This window comes from Salvelinus namaycush, chromosome 10 (genome assembly GCF_016432855.1).
Source record: "Salvelinus namaycush isolate Seneca chromosome 10, SaNama_1.0, whole genome shotgun sequence".
Taxonomy (NCBI): domain Eukaryota; kingdom Metazoa; phylum Chordata; class Actinopteri; order Salmoniformes; family Salmonidae; genus Salvelinus; species Salvelinus namaycush.
The window spans coordinates 17,169,069-17,183,878 of record NC_052316.1 but is presented as its reverse complement, the minus strand read 5'-3'; the positions used below and the strand labels follow the sequence as shown (position 1 = coordinate 17,183,878).

At 45.6% G+C, this 14,810-nt stretch overlaps 1 protein-coding gene across 1 annotated transcript in view; it reads right to left on the bottom strand.

Moving 5' to 3' along the window:
- The window catches only part of LOC120055192 (protein unc-13 homolog A-like), a 48,088-nt gene that overhangs the window by 3,756 nt on the left and 29,522 nt on the right, over positions 1 to 14,810 (bottom strand). The window contains 13 exon segments of the mRNA XM_039003113.1: positions 2,710 to 2,857; positions 5,100 to 5,180; positions 5,279 to 5,335; positions 6,492 to 6,521; positions 11,232 to 11,355; positions 11,538 to 11,687; positions 11,931 to 12,019; positions 12,402 to 12,479; positions 12,576 to 12,686; positions 12,811 to 12,954; positions 13,727 to 13,823; positions 14,092 to 14,218; positions 14,445 to 14,530. Coding sequence (XP_038859041.1) covers positions 2,710 to 2,857; positions 5,100 to 5,180; positions 5,279 to 5,335; positions 6,492 to 6,521; positions 11,232 to 11,355; positions 11,538 to 11,687; positions 11,931 to 12,019; positions 12,402 to 12,479; positions 12,576 to 12,686; positions 12,811 to 12,954; positions 13,727 to 13,823; positions 14,092 to 14,218; positions 14,445 to 14,530 — 1,322 coding nt within the window.

Sequence of the window (14,810 nt, the reverse complement as noted above, 5' to 3'; positions counted from 1 at the left end):
TGGCAGCTCTGTCTGTTTCTCTCCAGGGGCATGATGTGACTATCAGTCCTCCAGTCACTCAGAGAATGCAGCACTCAGCCATCTGGCCTCCCTTTCTGTTGAGGCTCACAAAAACAGGCTAAAGATACACTCTTCTTTGTGGAATAAGAGCAAGCTAAACTGGCTATAATTAAAAGTCTGCACGATATAGCATGAATTAATACATAATACAGTAGGTATGAAGCCTGGCATTAAAAGTTCCCCTTTTGGAAAACGTCCTGCATTATCATAAATTATAGAGGGCGAGCCGTGTGTGTGTGTGTGTGTGTGTGTGTGTGTGTGTGTGTGTGTGTGTGTGTGTGTGTGTGTGTGTGTGTGTGTGTGTGTGTGTGTGTGTGTGTGTGTGTGTGTGTGTGTGTGTGTGTGTGTGTGTGGAGAGACTCTTCCTTCCTCTTCTACTGCTGTAATCAACCTAATATCTCAAATCTCATTACTTGAACATAACGCACATCCTCCACTACTCAGCCTACATCCGGCAGCTGACAGGAACTAGTAGAATAATGGCATATTACAGAGTATTTCAGTGAGCTTCTGACGTAGACATGTGAGTCACAGTGAGTGATTCTAAGTCATACTGGTGAAGAGAGCTTGAACAAGTATGACTCCCTGTGAGAGCAGCGAAAACAAGAGGAGAGCAAATATTGTCTGTAGCCGAGGTTATGCTCTACATGTAACTGTGTCTCCTGGGCTCCCCGGTGTGTGTGTGTGTGTGTGTGTGTGTGTGTGTGTGTGTGTGTGTATGTGTACAGGCAGTGGGGGGCTAAGTTTAGCAGTTTAGTGACTAAACCTCTGAAGAGGAGACGTGGAGTCAGCTCCCTCAGCTCTGATGCATACTGACAGAGAGCACATCACCTGACCCCAGGGACCACTGCTGATTGGACGATTTGGTGTTACGCCCAGGGGGAGGAGGGAACTTTCACCTCCTGTCACTGCTGGAGGAACCTGCCCTGGGGAGGGACGACTGGCCACTCTGTACATTTGAGGGACGGTGGAGTGTGTGTGTTTAGATAAGGGTATGGTATGGGAGGGTGCCAACAAGAACAGGGAGCCCTTCCAGACAAACCGAGCCACACTTCATTATCATCATCACTCCATCATTCAGGAAGGAGGAGAAAAATACATCTCCAACTCCAAGACCTTGCAGGAGACAGACGATGTGGTTAAAAATAAAATTCTCTCTCTCTCTCTCTCTCTCTCTCTCTCTCTCTCTCTCTCTCTCTCTCTCTCTCTCTCTCTCTCTCTCTCTCTCTCTCTCTCTCTCTCTCTCTCTCTCTCTCTCTCTCTCTCTCTCTCTCTCTCTCTCTCTCTCTCTCTCTCTCTCTCTCTCTCTCTCTCTCTCTCTCTCTCTCTCTCTCTCTCTCTCTCTCTCTCTCTCTGTCTGTCTGTCTGTCTGTCTCTCTGTCTGATGGCTACCATGCCTTAGTAGTTTCTGGTCATACATACTGGGTATGTATATGTAGTACATACATCATTTGTGTGTACTGTATGTCATCATATGCATGCATGTCCCTATGCACGTGTTAGGATGTTTGTACATGCTATTGGGCTGTCAGTGTGTGTTTGTGTGTGGGGATAAGGTTAAGGTTAAGCAGGCAGGAGAGTAGTCTGAGGATGCGTATGTAAATGGAGGTCTGGGTTCTTGGCGGCCTGGTGTTTCAGGCCCTTAGTGTCCACATACCCTTCTCTGGGTACACATCCTCACTAGCCGTGAACCTCACCCCCTTCCCGCCGAAAACTAGCGGATAGAGGGGTACGAGGAGGAGGAAGAAGGTGAGAGGAAATAGAAAAGACATGGAGAATTATAAAGAGTGCAGAGATAGAGTCAGAGAGTCAAAAGGGGAGTCAAATAGATTCAGACGTAGAATTGATGTTGTCCTTGATTAATATACTGTTATCAGTGACATCTATTGAAGTTACATCATTAACCATCCAACGTAACTCGATGTAGTCTATGGTGGTCCTCATCCAAGCCACACACACACACACACAGCTTCCTTCCCACTGTGCCGTCGCTATGAAGTGTGGTTTAACAGTCTCCAAAAGCACCAAAGTCATTTGTTCTAATTACATTTCAAATGATCATTCATTAAGTGGGGTTTCCAGCCAGGGGCGTTCAGAGACAAAGTATGTCAGTGTTTCCACCGCGTAACACACCGTCACTGTTATATCATGATTGAGGGATGAGGAAAAGGGAGAAGGACAGGAGAATCTCTCATTCATTTTTCATCTGAAAATGCCTGTCCGATCACATTACGCGTTTCTCTTTCTGCCCCCGGAGAGCCTGACTGGAGACTTGAATGTTTCATACCGCAGAGAGAGGAAGCACTCTTCCAAAGTGTTTGGTTCTGCTCTATAAAACCACAGGAATATTGAACAGGAAATAAAAACAATGGGTGTCTGGGAAACCCTGGAGTAAACACAACACAGGGATATGTTAGAGAATGTCTCTGGTGCATACCAGTACAAAGGGCAAACAAGGATACAGTTTCATGGCATCATACTACAATCAATAACTGGCCATATTACACACATCAATGTCCATAAAGATAAACGGACTGTACAGAGGTAGGTAAAGGAGAGAGGAAGGAATTAAAGAAAGGGAAGACTTGAGAGTGAGAAAAATAGAGAGAGAGAAACTGGGGGAAGAGATGGGGTGGACAGGCACCCTACCTTGTGCGTTCTGAGATGAAACAAAGGTCTTGATGAGTTTGTCTGTGGCCTGGGTGTAGAGGGACAGGGCGTAGTGTAGAGACAACAGGTCAGGACTCTTCTCCAGGAAGGTCTTTTTCAGGCCCACCCCTCCAGCATGGAAGTATTGCTACAGTACGGCAGAGAGAAGACAGAGTCAGACTATAGCTGTTTCCAAACTAGGCTGAAGTGTGTTGAGTATGCACACAAGACCCACACCCGTATGTCACTGAAATAAACTACAAGCAGACCACTGGCGGTCAGTGTCGTTTATGATGAGGGAGGATTCTATTTTTTATGAGCATGGCCTTATTTCTATTACCCCATGTTGGATGACTGTCATTCATATTCCATTCACCCAGTTCAATGTAACATCAATAGTTTCAGGCTACTACATGATACTCAAATTTTCCCTATACCCATCATGAGGTTGCTACAACCAAGCTTATGAATGAATGTTTACAATGTAGGTGCACACAGGTCGATAGAAAATGTTTAGGTTACAGACAGTGACACATGGAAAGACAGTTACACATTCTATACTGCCTTGCACTCTTGCCTGCATCTAGCTGATCTAGGGTGTAATCAATAGTCCAACAGTTGCAAACGAGAGTTTCTATTGGACAAATTCAGGTATTTTTATCCCCGTTTCGTTTGCTTCCATTTAAGAAACGTTTTTCAACAGAATCGACGGAATGAATACACCCATGATCACACATAAACACAGTTCAATTTCATAGCAGCCACATTGTATTCATTCTAGCCTCTATGCACTCTCCTCTCACCTTTACTCTTTGTTTGTGGACTTCAATGAACCACACATCAGCTGTATGTGACCAGGTGAAAAAACCTTTCCAAGCCAAACCATTTCATAACCGCTACACAGTGCCTACATCATTGTCCCCATATTAGCTAAAGTAACGTCCTAGTCAACATAGCAAATAGAATGAATGCATTAGTAAACCTGCTACAATCATGGAGTAACGTTACAGTGTACAGTCAGTAAGAAGTTAGAATGGCGGACCCCGTTGGCAATAAATTAATAAAACCAAAAGCTTACCTTGACTTGGAAGTGTTCCAGTGTTGTGTTGGAAAGTCATAGCCAGCTAGCTAACATAGCATCCTTCTATTTGAGCTGGGTTTTTTAGTTAGTAAAAACTAGCCAGCTGCATTTGCTATCTAAGAAGTGAAACTGAAACTGAAAAAAAAGGACAAAATCTCTAACTCTCTCTCTCCTTCATTTTTGAAGAAATTAATTTGTTGAAAACTGTCCAACTATTGTCTTTCTCTCTCTTTGAGTCAACTACTCACCACATTTTATGAACTGCAGTGCCAGCTAGCTGTACCTTATGTTTCAGTAGTAGATTCATTCTCTGATCCTTTGATTGGGTGGACAACATGTCAGTTCATGCTGCAAGAGCTCTGACAGGTTGGAGGACGTCCTCTGGAAGTTGTCATAATTACTGTGTAAGTCTATGGAAGGGGTGAGAACCATGAGCCTCCTAGATTTTGTATTGAAGTCAATGTACCCAGAGGAGGACGGAAGCTAGCTGTCCTCCGGCTACACCATGGTGATACCCTACAGACTGCTGCTGAAGCTACTGTAGACCTTCAATGCAAAACAGTGTGTTTTAATCAATGATTTGGTCATGTGAATATATTTAGTATAGTTTTATTTAAAAAGGATAACTTTGTTTTCCAATTTTTATTTTTATTAAATTCACTGAGGAGGATGGTCCTCCCCTTCCTCTTCTGAGGAGCCTCCACTGATGCATACCCATTTCAGACATTCCATTTGTACTACTTAGTTTTTTCTGGGATAATGGCACATTGATGTTTCCTGAGGATGCACTACTCTGGTAACACACTGTGGTTTAGTATTCTACAGCTATAGCACTCTTGGCATGAGGAAGAGCAGTAGTTGCCATTTGGCTCACTGACAAGTCCTTATTCAAATGACCATTACAAATTAGCCTCATTTACCTCAGCTTAATCTGCCTTAAATCAAACGGCACAGGCTACGGAGGAATTCCTCCTCACACTGTATCTTTAAAAAGAGCCTTTCTAGATTAGGGTTGCTTAACTGCACTAGCCTGAGGCGTACACGTTTACTGACCTTCAACAGAAGGCTTAAAACTCTCTGTTCATAATATGCTGTGCATTTTAAACAGTGATCAAGTCAAAGTGTGTGTGTGTGTGTGTGTGTGTGTGTGTGTGTGTGTGTGTGTGTGTGTGTGTGTGTGTGTGTGTGTGTGTGTGTGTGTGTGTGTGTGTGTGTGTGTGTGTGTGTGTGTGTGTGTGTGTGTGTGTGCGCACGTGCGTGCACGACTGTAGCTGAGGTCCTGGAGAGAGAGAGGGGTGTTGGGTTGTACCTTGATGGTGTCCAGAGCCAGTTCTATCACAGCACACTGCTTAGGGGACAGTGCCTTGGCCTCCTCACGACCCATGTGCTCCTGAGAAACACACACATACAGATTAATAACACAAACAAATAACTCATTATCTGAAATACAGACAGTGCCAACGTGGCACGAGATACGATGTATGGTACCTTTATCTTGGAGAGCTGTCCCAGCTGTTTGGCAGCGTTGGAGATGAGCTGAGTGCCCTAGAGGCGAGCAGAGGTATAAACAGAGGGGGAGAGAGAGAGAGGGAACAGAGAACGAGGGAAGAGGGCGTTATTATCGTCACGCCACAGGGTAGCTGTCACACAGACTAACGTCACATCACAAAGGACAGACACAGTTCTGAGTCATTCATATTCACATACACACTCCGAAACTCACTTAACACATCAAAGGACTGTCAGAAATATGATCATACTTGTCATTATCTCGCTCACGCACACAAAGCAAGACAATGCAGTACAGACAGACAGACAGACAGACAGACAGACAGACAGACAGACAGACAGACAGACAGACAGACAGACAGACAGACAGACAGACAGACAGACAGACAGACAGACAGACAGACAGACAGACAGACAGACAGACAGACAGACAGACAGACAGACAGACAGACAGACAGACAGACAGACAGACAGATGCAGAGGTTCAACAAGCCAGAACCCTACAGCCTGCGCAGTAGCACTGTGGTGATATATCCCGTATCTATGACGACTCTGTGATACTCTGTTAGCAGAATATATCACTAAGTGCTCCACATAGTACCCATCACCATGGTTACACCTTATCTGTAAGATAACACTCTTCAAATTAGAGAGCAAAAACAACAGAAAAACAGACAAAACAAACAAAAAAACCTGTACAAAGACTCATTATCATTATCAGAATCATTATCATCCTACAAAAGGATTATAACAAGAAGGGTTCCACTCTCATCTCATAAATGTGGCTTATCAAATCATTTATGCCATCATGGACGCTCAATGCCAGTCTGTTGAACAACAGTAAGACTGCAGCAGGAACATGGTCATGCAGCGGGTCAACAACAGTCCGGCCCTAAAGGCTGTTTGTTAGTGTGCTAATGTTGTGTAATGTTAACCCTCCATGTGTCCAGCACTACTTGGGTTGTGTGGAGGCTGGGAGGCAGGTAGCTGCAGATAGGTTTACAGGGGGTGGCCCACAACAGACAGGACGGTACGGTAAACCGGCAAAGAGGAACGCCGTTTTAAAAACAAAGGTGAGAAACGATCGCTTCCACCACTTTGTTTCGGACGGAGAGGCGAGAAAACACAGAGAAAGAGACATAGAGAGGAGAGAAGACAGGACACATTGAGCTAAAGTGATTTTAGTCCTTACATCACTGTGACAAGCAAGCTTCACCCTGCCCTGTAAAGAGAGGACATTGGTTAATACTTCAGGAAGGATCCTGTCCCCACAGTCTGATTGGCTGACTGACTAATTGCGTGGACATCTCAGTAATTGTCCGTCTGATAGGCTAATGGATATGGTTCAAAGCCAATCCATTCTAGCTCTCTTTTTTAAATGGGTCCGACAAGTAAAATCTACAGATCAAATTCTACTGATCAACATAAGGTCTATTTGTGCCTTTATCAATGACCTTAAGAGTTTAGCCTACAGCCAGTCAGGTCTATATCAGTATGAGCAGTAGATCCAGCACGGTAATGAACCCATACTAGCTGCCTATAAGGGGACAGGCCACTGACGACCAACAATACAGTTGAAGTCGGAAGTTTACATACACCTTAGCCAAATTCATTTACACTCAGTTTTTCAAAATTACTGATTTAATCCAAGTAAAAATTCCCTGTCTTAGGTCAGTTAGGATCACCACTTTATTTTAAGAATGTGAAATGTCAGAATAATAGTAGAGAGAATTACTTATTTCAGCTTTTATTTCTTTCATCGCATTCACAGTGGGTCAGAAGTTTACATACACTCAATTAGTATTTGGTAGCATTGCCTTTCAATTATTTAACTTGGGTCAAACGTTTCGGGTAGCCTCCACAAGCTTCCCACAATAAGTTGGGTGAATTTTGGCCCATTCCTCCTGACAGGGCTGGTGTAACTGAGTCAGGTTGGTAGGCCTCCTTGCTCCCACACGCTTTTTCAGTTCTGCCCACAAATCTTGTATAGGTTGAGGTCAGGGCTTTGTGATGGCCACTCCAATACCTTGACTTTGTTGTCCTTAATCCATTTTGCCACAACTTTGGAAGTATGCTTGAGGTCATTGTCCATTTGGAAGACCCATTTGCGACCAAGCTTTAACTTCCTGACTGATGTCTTGAGATGTTGCTTCAATATATCCACATCATTTTCCCTCCTCATGATGCCATCTATTTTGTGAAGTGCACCAGGCCCTCCTACAGCAAAGCACCCCCACAACATGATGCTGCCACCCCCGTGCTTCACGGTTGGGATGGTGTTCTTCAGCTTGCAAGCCTCCCCCTTTTTCCTCCAAACATAACGATGGTCATTATGGCCAAACAGTTCTATTTTGTTTCATCAGACCAGAGGACATTTCTCCAAAAAGTACAATATTTGTCCCCATGTGCAGTTGCAAACCGCAGTCTGGCTTTTTTATGGCGGTTTTGGGGCAGTGGCTTCTTCCTTGCTGAGCGGCCTTTCAGGTTATGTCAATATAGGACTCATTTTACTGTGGATATAGATACTTTTGGACCTGTTTCCTCCAACATCTTCACAAGGTCCTTTGCTGTTGTTCTGGGATTGATTTGCACTTTCGCACCAAAGTACGTTCATCTCTAGGAGACAGAAGGTGTCTCCTTCCTGAGCGGTATGACAGCTGCGTGGTCCCATGGTGTTTATACTTGCGTACTATTATACTTGCGTACTATTGTTTGTACAGATGAACGTGGTACCTTCAGGCGTTTGGAAATTGCTCCCAAGGATGAACCAGACTTGTGGAGGTCCACAAGTCTGGCTGTCTTGGCTGATTTCTTTTGATTTTCTTATGATGTCAAGCAAAGAGGCACTGCGTTTGAAGGTAGGCCTTGACATACATCCACAGGTACACCTCCAATTGACTCAAATTATGTGAATTAGCCTATTAGAAGCTTCTAAAGCCATCACATCCTTTTCTGGAATTTTCCAAGCTGTTTAAAGGCACAGTCAACTTAGTGTATGTAAACTTCTGACCCACTGGAATTGTGATACAGTGAATAATAAGTGAAATAATCTGTCTGTAAACAATTGTTGGAAAAATTACTTGTGTCATGCACAAAGTAGATGTCCTAACCGACTTGCCAAAACTATAGTTTGTTAACAAGAAATTTGTGGAGTGGTTGAAAAACGAGTTTTAATAACTCCAACCTAAGTGTATGTAAACTTTCGACTTTAACTGTACCTCCACCAGTCCGCAGATAGAGTCCATTCACACATCTCACAATGAAAAGCTATGTCTAACAGATATTAAACCATTTCAAAATATAACATTTGAAAAAAAATATTTGAAAAATGAAAAATATTCTAGAAATATAAATAAATAAAAGTAAATCAACAGAAACCTTGATTTTCCAGACCAGGTACGATAACATTTCGGAAAAAGCTTAAAGGCAGAAAATAGCTTTTCTTTAAGCATTGAGAGTGTTTTTGTGCGGCAAAGTGTGTTCTTAGACATAATGTCTACTGCGTGTGTATGTCACCAATCCTGAACTCCACAAGCGTAGAATACTACTTCTGGTATAGACCAGCCTTGGTGAAAGTATATACCTTAGAGTATCACTATGTTATTGTGACGATCATTCTACAACAACAGGACATGGAACCAAACCAGGACAGATCAACACAGCAGGCCTGCAGAGACATACTAGGAGACTTACTACAGTGGAGTTGGAGAAGATCAGACGCAAGCAACAGACCCACATAGGGCAGGGTGACACACTTCAAACAGGGAACACGTGGGGGGAGTGGGAGAGATAGGGGAGAGGGGGGCAGAGAAGAGAGGGTGGGGGGGGCACCAGATATTAAACCATCACAACGCCAGTCACCCATAGAAGGAGTAGAGTCCTGGAACACGATGCAAGAAGAACAAGGCAACAGCTAGAGAAGTGTCACTTCCTAAGGACAGGAGAGTGTGAAGGAGAGAGAGAGAGCACAGAAAGGGGGCAGGGCAGGGGTCAGTGGGAGGCAGGGGGTTGCCCGATTGGAGGGTTCGTAGGGGGGAGGGCGGCGCCCGCTCTGAGTCAGTCAGGAATGCACCATCCTGCTCTCACCTCAGAGACAAAAGGACAGAGGTGGACAGGAGAAGAGAGGAGGACAGAGAGAGGAGGCCAGAGAGAAGAGAGGAGGACAGAGAGTAGAGAGGAGGACAGAGAGAAGAGAGGAGGACAGAGAGAAGAGAGGAGGACAGGAGAAGAGAGGAGAACAGAGAGAGAGAGGAGGACAGGAGAAGAGAGGAGAACAGAGAGAGAGACAGAGGTGGAGGAGGACAGGAGAAGAGAGGAGAACAGGAGAGGAACAACAGAGCAGGTAGAAGACAGAGAGACAGATAGGAGGAGTGAGGATGTGGGGGGGGGGATAGTTTGCAGCCACATATAGCAGAGGACCGACCACTAACGGACTGTGGGACAGACAGACACACTGACACGCAGGAGTGCCGTACTTACAATCATCTGTGGAGGAAGAGCAGTGGGAGCAGGATGTAATAACCAGAAAGGAGGGTCAGTGACGCTGCACAGAGCCCCAGATCAATCCTCCAAGCAGCAGCAACACGCATACCAGATGGATAGGCAGAGGGCCAGAGGGACCTACAGTACTGACTGAGACTAGGGCTGTGATGATACCATGTTCCATGGCAAACAGGAAAACACAAAGCAGCCCAAACTCTTTGGTCCTTTAAAAACCTGCTGTATGTAAAATATTGTGTGCTGTAGCTTGGAAAGTAAATACATGTGACTCTGGATGACAACATAATGATGTTTGTTTACAACATTAGGGCTGTTTTCCTAAAGAAGTTAAATCCGCTTTGTGTTTTGCTTCCTTGCCACGATACTAACGACTATCGCGATACTGGTATCGTCCTGGCCCTAACTGAGACTGGTACTGGTACTGTAACACCCCCTCTGGACCCTGTCTCTGCACCCGTGGGAGAGCTGAGAGAGTGGCCGGGGACTAACCCACCATACACTATTATAGAATGATGTGAGGCTCTTTTGTTACCAAATAAAAATGAGAACAGATATATCAAAAACAAAATAAATACCGGCTGCTTTCCAACATGAAAGGCTCAGAACTGACGGCAAATCCTAGGTCCAAATTGCACTTTTTTTGTGTGTCTATTTTACTTTTGAGTTTGAAGTAGTTTAGATGTTTGTTTGTGACTAGGAGCACTATCCTGGAGAGCAGCCATGAGCTGGGGTTAGAATGATATGATGCACTCCTTCCCACTTTTGGGTTTCACCTACATCCATCGAGTGAATGGAAGAGTTGGGGTCTTTTTGTATGTGGGCGTGGGGGCTGGGGAGAGGGGCGTATCAGGCTAATCTTAATCACTAATCTGATCTATTTATCCTTACAGTGTAAGCAGAGGAGCCATCTTATAATGTAGACAAAATGTCTGCCATCTCAACCCTACTCCTCATCCTGTCTAATAGCTGTCCTGGCTGCTCACTGTGGGAGAGCCTTCACTGTACCAATTGCTGAAGTCCTCCTCAGAACAGATCAAATATTCACATACCACATATCAGAGCAGAGTGCCTTGACTAAAAATAACTCTGATCTGTCTTGGTTCCCATCCCATACTGAGAGGTGGCTTGTGCCTGTGTAGCAGTTGGCATTGTGGGTAGTGTTGGCAGTGTGGGCTGTGTGTGTGTGCATTGAAGTATGTGAGACGATGTGCATGTCAGTGTGTGTATGTGTGAGTGTGTGCATGTTAGTGTGTGTGTATGTGTGAGTGTGTGCATGTTAGTGTGTGTGTATGTGTGTGCGTGTGCGTGTGTGTGTGTGTGAATGTCAGTGTGTGTATGTGTGAGTGTGTGCATGTTAGTGTGTGTGTGTGTGTGCGCGTGTGAGCATGTAGTGCATAAGTATGTGTGTGCTCAGAGGGGTGGGTGTTCGTACCGTCTGGTCAGTGAGAGGGGGCAGGACGATAGTCTTCTCCATGGTGTTCATCACCAGTTTCCACAGCTCCTTCAGAACACGTTTCAGCACCGTCTTCTCGCAGATCTTAGCAAACAGCGTCAGGCTGACAGGAGAGAAAGAGAAAGAGAAAGAGAGAGAGAGAGAAAGAGAGAGAGAGAGAACAAGATGAGTTGAAAGAGAGAAAATAAGACAGACGGCAAAATGGAAAGAGACTGGAAAAAGAAAGACAACGGCAGAAAGAGAGACTGCTGCCAAAAAGTGATTAGCAACATCTCTCTCACTCACTTGCTGTCCAGGAAGTCCATGATGGGCTGCAGCACATTGTCAGCGTCCTGGGCCACGCTACTGCAGTTGTTAGCCCCCACGTTGGTCCCCTTCACCTGGCCAAGGATGTCTCCCATCTGTTTCACGTTGTCCTCAATCTGCGGCTGGAAACTACACACAAACAGACACACAGGAGACGTAACGTGGTTAAATGTAACCATTTTGACATATTCAGATGAGACCAATCATTTTACCAGGAGAGAAAGACACTGTGATATTAATGAAAGACATATTGGAGTAGACATGTATGGGTAGTTTGCATGTCTGTCTGTTGCCTGGCAGTGCCCAGCAGTGTGCCCAGCAGTGTGCCCAGCAGTGTGCCCAGCAGTGTGCCCAGCAGTGTGCCCACCTCACCTGACAGAAAATATCCTGCTGAGATCATCCATCACAGTATTCAGCTTCACCTGCAGGTCTTTCAGGAAGTCACTGGCCTCCTTGCACAGCTGAAACACACACACACACACACACACACACACACACACACACACACACACACACACACACACACACACACACACACACACACACACACACACACACACACACACACACAAACACACACACACACACACACACACACACACACATAGGGAGAGGGAAAAAGTGACAGTGAGACTGGCAGAGCACCGGGGCTCTCACACAGAGCTCTCAGCGGGCACACGGAAACATTCCCCAACAAACAGACGGTCAAGGAGAATAGATGCCCTGAGCAGAGAAACCTGGTCAGTGAGACAGGCTAACACACACAGACACAGACACTCTCAACACATATACAGTCAGATACAGCCTGGGCTGGGGGGAAACAGGGAAAAGAGAGCCACTCACATCCTTTCCTCCCATGGCCTCAAACATCCTCTCCAGTTGAACTCTGAGCTGCTGGATGTTGTTGATCAGGATGCATGGCTGCAAACAACACAAAGTCATTATCAACTACACTATCCAAATATCGCACATTTTCACTGAAATGCACAAGCACTGTACTGTAGTGCATCCCCATACAACATGTGTCATGTCGAGTCATTGGCCACTCACCACTTTCTCCATGTTGACGTAGTTAGCGAAGCACTTGGAGATGATGTCAGCGTAGGACAGGAGAACGTTACCGATGGTCTGAGGAGAGAGAAGGCGATAGGAGTATGTCAACTACTGTCTCTGTGACTGGGCATGCTGGCTCAGCTTATCACCATGCAGCCATTAAGGAAGTGGATATAGGGTGTCGAATACTGTAGTGTACCTTGGCAAATCGTTTCATATAGTTGCCTACGATCTGGGGGTCGGGACACTCCAGCTTGCGGATGATCTCGAAGCTCTGGTTGAGCTGAGAGAAGACGTCCACTACGGAGCAGGAGAACAGAGCATGTTCCGACGTTACCTGGAACTGTAGGGGGAGAGAGGAGAGGAGAGAGAGCATTAAGAGTGGAGAGAGAGGAGAGAGAGACTGGGGAGGGAGGAGAGAGAGACTGGGGAGAGAGGGGAAGGAAGAGAAGAGAGTGAAGAGAAGGGGAGAGGAGTAGGGAGACATTTATGACTGAGGGACAGAGGCCACAGATTGTTAACATCAGGGGAGAGAGAGAGAGAGAGAGAGAGAGAGGGGGAGGAATAAAGGGAGAGGTTTGAGAGATGGAGTATATTTGAGAGGGAGGAGAAGAGAGATGTTGTGAAGGCTGCAGGACCACTGAGCTCTGAGAGCATAAATAATCATGATTGTTGTGGTCTGGTTCGAGGATCTCTAGGGTTGTTTGAAGCCAGACAGCAGACCAGACAGGGTAGACAGCCAGGTCAGCTGGGTCTGTCTGTCTGCCTCTAATTGGCCAGAGGTGAGTCTGTGGCAGTTCCCCAGGGGTTGCTGGGTAATGAGAACATGGCTCATTAATCCACAGGTTGGTACATTCAAACACTATCTCCCTACATGAGAGCAGTCTGAGCAAATCTCTTTATAGTCTCTCTCTACACTTTCTTAACTTTTTGTGCTTTGGATTCCATTGTCTCAGGGAAGTCTTTGATGAGTGCAGGAAAGGCAGAGGATGAGAAGTCTGCCTGATAACTAGGATGGTAAATGAGGAAGCTACAAAGGAAGGGATTACTTTAATTCTGCCACAACCAATGTGACTCCTCATTTACATTTGAGGAGAAGAAGTGGAAAAGTTTACCCCGTCTTTTTTGTCCCTCTCCAGCGCACCGTGCAGGAAGTCTCGAGACACTTCCTCATTCTCGTCCAACCACTGGATGACAAACGGCTCAAACCACCTAGGAGAAATCACACGGGTGGTTTGATATGAGTCGACCCCACTGGAAGTTTCTATTTCAAACAACTTCGGTGGCTGTAGAGTCCATCTGGTCTTGCTTATGGGCTGTGCTGTACAGTACCAGAGAGGTAGTGTGTTGTGTGTGTGTGTGTGTGTGCGTGTGTATGTGTGTGTGTGAGAGTGTGTGCGTGCTTGTGTATGCCTGCATGCATGCATACGTGTGTGTTAATGTGAGTGTGTGTGTCATCATGGCACAGGGTGGCACTTACGCCGGGTACTCGGGCACACGGCTCTTGAAGAAGGGCAGGTCTTTGCAGTACTCGTTGTAAAGCCACTTGACTTTAAAATGCAGGTTCATGTAATCCGCACTCTTACACAGCCGGTTCTTTTCATGCTCTGAGAGAGAGAAGAACGAGAGAGGGGAGAGAGAAAATGAGAGAAAGAGAGAGAGAGGAAAGACAAAGCTCTTAATTAAAGAGCAAACGAGCCCAGAGGGGTGATCTATTCTCCGCCACGTAGCGCTAACAGGCTAATCGAGAAAAGCCCTTATGCTCTGACAAACTGCCTCCGTGCCAATAGCTAAACCACTAGTGAGGATTGTGCGACTTTATTCAGTGCTCACCCTCCATGGCGTACTTCATATCCTGAGCAAACAGGTTCCACATCACCTCGGCACTGATTTTACCCACATTGAGCTCCTGAGGAAACCTACACGTTGCAGACGGTAAGAAACACAGAGTTATGTATTTTGAGAGAGAGAGAGAGAGAGAGAGAGAGAGAGAGAGAGAGAGAGAGAGAGAGAGAGAGAGAGAGAGAGAGAGAGAGAGAGAGAGAGAGAGAGAGAGAGAGAGAGAGAGAGAGAGAGAGAGAGAGAGAGAGAGAGAGAGAGAGAGAGAGAGAGAGAGAGAGAGAGAGAGAGAGAGAGAGAGAGAGAGAGAGAGAGAGAGAGAGAGAGAGAGAGAGAGAATGAAATAGACAGCTAGAGCAA